The sequence below is a fragment of the Cariama cristata genome, unplaced genomic scaffold, assembly GCF_000690535.1.
Source record: "Cariama cristata isolate BGI_N322 unplaced genomic scaffold, ASM69053v1 scaffold704, whole genome shotgun sequence".
Taxonomy (NCBI): domain Eukaryota; kingdom Metazoa; phylum Chordata; class Aves; order Cariamiformes; family Cariamidae; genus Cariama; species Cariama cristata.
Window position 1 is genome coordinate 36,331 of NW_009614443.1, and position 4,317 is coordinate 40,647.

Here is a 4,317-nt window from a genome sequence, read left to right on the forward strand (position 1 = left end):
GCACTTTGAATTGGTCTTGCTATCTCTCAGTTTACAAAAGTATTTCATACAAAGACAAACAGCGTGGAAGACTCAAGGCACACTCTCTTCAGGACAACATTTTTCTTGTGATTAGTGGACCTTTTAAGGGAGTAGGAAATTTGAATGTAAATGGTATGGGCAAAGGAGGGACCAGAGCCTTTGTTTTTTCATTCCTAGAATTATTATTTGCACCTGCAAGTTACTGGGTAATAGAGGGATGATCTAGATACTCCACCCTCCAGCAGATCTATAGATACTGCTCTGGAAATGTTTTCCAGATTTAGCTATTTGGTGTCTTTGGATTAAATCTGCACTTCTGACAATCAAAAGCGCACATCCCAAAATTTGCTACGACACCCAGTTGCAAGATGGGGCGTGCAACTAAATGAGTTGGATGTCAGCGAGGGCCTACTCTCCTGAAGATGTCAGATGAAGTTCCTTGTGCAAGCCTTTCTCTCTGGCACCTCTGAAAGTGGTACACCTAACTCCTTATTCCCTTAAGCAAAATGGCCTAATTGTCCCAGCCACATCCTACATTTTTTCCCTATTCCCAGGGTTGCTCCCACATTTTACCTAGAAGTCTTTATGTCAGAAGTGATGAATCCTTTTTAAAGTAGCACAGTCTTCCAGCTTTTGTATTTTTCAGGAAAAAAAAACCCAAACAAATGAGGCATTCTATTTCTTATGGTAAGTAGCATAAATGCACCAAAACAACGGTATGGATACCCCTGTATTAATTGTTTAGGGAGCTGTCATTGGAAGTTGGGGACTGGGAAGTCACAAAAGGCTCATTTGCCTTCTGATCGTCCTTCATGGAGGCTGCTTGGTCTGAGATGGAAGAGAAGGAGAGCTGGTCATGTTCCATTATATGCACTTGGTCCTCTTCCTTGTCCTTCTTCACATAAAACAACTTCCTAAACTTTTTGAGCTCATGCAGTTCACAGAAAGTCTCAAGAACCACCAACATTGCAATAAGGCCCAGCAACAGATAACCTGGGTAGAGAAGACAAAAAAAAGTCTTTTAATTATTAGCAAATTAAGTGGGGTTGGAACAGTTTTAGCCATGTAACTCTTCCCATTCCTGCCACCTCTGACTAGTACGTCAATTTTCTTTATGACCCAGTTTCAGAGCTCTGCAACCCACTTTGGACTGTCAAATCCTTTTTTCCTTTTTCATTCTACAATCAACAAGACCCCACATAATCAAAAAAAGTAACACTAGTGGCTTTAATTCTGTCACAACTGTACAATAGAAAAATACGTAAAGCCATTAAATGAAACAGAATACTAAAATTCACCACATGCACGCTCCCCCACTTACTTACGATCTTCATGATTTAAGTGCTCTTCAGAAGATTCCCCCCCCCCCTCCCCTTATAATATTCCTACATGTTACAAATAGAAGTAAACCGATGACTTTGGTGGTGTACTGACTCTGAATTTTAAAGGTAATATTCAGCTCTCAGACTGAGACTTTTGGAAATTGAGCTTCATATGATTAACAGCCTGCTGTGCTCTTCTGCCCCCCCGCCCTCTCCAAACATATGCATCTAGAATTTGAGGGAAGGTGTTAAAATGAGCATTTCTTAATCTCAATGTTTCATTAGATCCCTGCTACTGATCATTACAATTTAATGAGGAGCATGACTACCTGAATATCATTTCAATAAGTAAATCAAGCAGAAGCTAAGTGTATAATGATTAGTACAACATGCTCATCCAAAGGCTGAAAATTAAATGTGCTGAAAGATCAACAGATTAATTATTATAATCTACATATGGTCACTGTTCTGTTACCTAAAGGCATAAATATTTCACCTGTAGTTACAGATTATTCCCTGGCAATAACACTCTCCTTCTCCTTCCAGGAGCACCATTAAATCAATATTGCAATATCAGGCACTGATCTAAATCAGCATAACAGCTAAAATTTATGAATTGTTTTTAAGCTTTATCTCATGACATCAGACAGGAGCTATGCATTAACACAAGGAAGAAGTGACAAAGCTATGCCAGTTAAAAGGCATCTATAAATCTGCACTGAGAATTTTGTAATTATCTCTGAAACTCAGTCCAGCTGATCACCACTTGATTTAGAACAGGATTTGTGTTCCCCTAAAAATTCTTGAAAAGCCTGTAGCACTCATTAAGCATTTTCTGATGTAGAACTCCAAAACTTTTCTTGAAGAAAATTTAGGTCCAGCAAGAGAAAACATTTTGTACATCCTGTTTGGTTCCTTGAACTGTTCACATGAAAGCAAAAAGAGTAATTTAAAAGTTATTACTTTAAAAACTGTTGAAATGAAATATTCTGAGGTCTTAACTTTGCCTAAAAACTACTTTTTCCTTTTAGTATTTCCTGCAATTTATTTCCTAAGTGTTCTAAAGTTTGAAACAGGATGATCTGAGACTTAACATTTTCTTCTGATTTTGAGTTTTCAGAATGGCTCGCATTTTTACAAGGCCTTTACTATGTGTGACTTTCTCCATTCATTTCATCACTTAGCACTCCCAAATCAACTCTGCAGATCAGCAGGGTAATAATTAAAAGCTACTGCTGGTAAGATAAACATGATGGGTAAAGGGGGAAATCTGCAATGACAACAGGCCTGGCAGGAGAATAAAATGAAGTGTTCTGTTGGCTAGTTCAAGGCCCGGCTTCAAGGAATGAAAATCCAAGGCCCAATCTCTCTTTAAGTAAAACACAAAACCAAGTTAATGGACACTTTGCCTACATTAAGATTGCTGGATCACGCACAGGAGCGCACACCAGCCTAAGGAATGGACCTGATGGTTTGTTTTGGCCGTTCAGATCATTTAACGGGTGCATCTGACACCCAGACTGTGCAGACTGAAGCTGTATCAGAAACTGGGATGCTTCAAAACCCTGTCACTGGAGAACATTGCCCTCAGCATACATTCGTTCATAATGCCAACCCAAAGATAATTTTCTTAGCTCTGCTTTGATCAAATCGCCAATCACTGTGCCTCTCTGTGTCAAACATAATTAAACAATTTAAATTTAACATTTGTGGTCTCGCTTTGCTATCATCTCAGTCTACTTGTCTCTCTTTGACAGCTGCTATGTACCAGTGCCAGCTTCAGCCACCTTCTGTTACAACTGGAATCAAAAACTTTGCTATTGTGCCTCATTTCCCGTTGCTCCTCGATTCGTCTCTGTTCACATGTCATCTCAGCTTGTGAGATGACCTTAGGTCACAAGGATCATCTTCCTGACTCTGATGCACTGAAATCTTAGCCCAAGACGCTTATAACCATTTTCATTACAGTAATATGAGCTTTTTTCCTAGTATTAATAAGACAGTAAGTAGCTATGGTTTAGCACAATGGAATTCTGGTTTTAGCTTTTTCTTTCTTAACTACAGAAAACTGACCTTATTTAAAGGTTTCTTCTTTGCACAGCTACCTACAACGCCCAGTTTGCTAGCTGACAGCTCACAAAACAACCACCATCCACAGAACGGAGATGGAAAGTCTGATTTATATATATACTTTTTTTTTTTTAATAAAATGCCTTTTATTTAGCTGGTTAGTTTGACACTTACATGTAATTCCAATTTTATACAGCTCTCGAAATTTTTGATTGTAGCCCTCTCCTGGCACGTAGTCTCCGAGGCCAATGGTGCTCAGGGAAATGAAACAAAAGTAAAAAGATTCCAAAAAATTCCAGTCATCTTCCAGAACAGAAAATATTGCTGCTGGGATTAAGAAGAAGCACGACACAGTGATGAACCCAAGGACTATAGCGTGGATGATTGCAACAACCTGCTTGGAGAAGCCCCAGCGAATGTGGAAATACAGTACAGGCCGCCTGGTGACATACACAATGATGCGCTGTACTACTGCTGTCAGGAAAAGCAGTGTAAAGGGGATCCCGATGACTGAGTAGATGATGCAGAAGGCCTTTCCTCCATCAGATAAAGGCACTGTGTGTCCATAACCTGGAACAAAGCAGAGGAGGCATAGGTTAAGTTAAAGCTGGGAGCTCACATACCAATTTGATATTGGCTATACTGTCTGAGAAAAAAAAAACCAAACCCAAAACACTTCAGAATTGCTAATTCTGAATTCTGCTATTTTTGACAAATGCTGTTCAAAGGTCTGTTTTAAACAGGCAAACAAAGCCTAAGTATTAGCAATAGGCAAGTAAAAATAAAAATATATTTTTGCATTTCAAAATTGTGAAAGTAGTTGTATAAATGGTTATTTTGGAGAAGGAAGTAATGCCAAGTCAGGAGTGGGAACCTATGCCAGGGAATCTGTGTTTTATTCTGG

The 4,317-nt window shown here is 39.1% G+C and overlaps 1 protein-coding gene across 1 annotated transcript; it reads right to left on the reverse strand.

Annotated features, from left to right (window-relative positions):
- Positions 1–467: 467 nt before the first annotated feature.
- Positions 468–3,983, reverse strand: KCNK1 (potassium channel, subfamily K, member 1; the record flags this gene model as incomplete). The annotated part of the gene is made up of 2 exons (XM_009699391.1): positions 468–1,014; positions 3,588–3,983. Coding segments are annotated over 2 exons (656 nt in total), but the record flags the coding sequence as incomplete, so codon positions are not given.
- Positions 3,984–4,317: the final 334 nt, after the last annotated feature.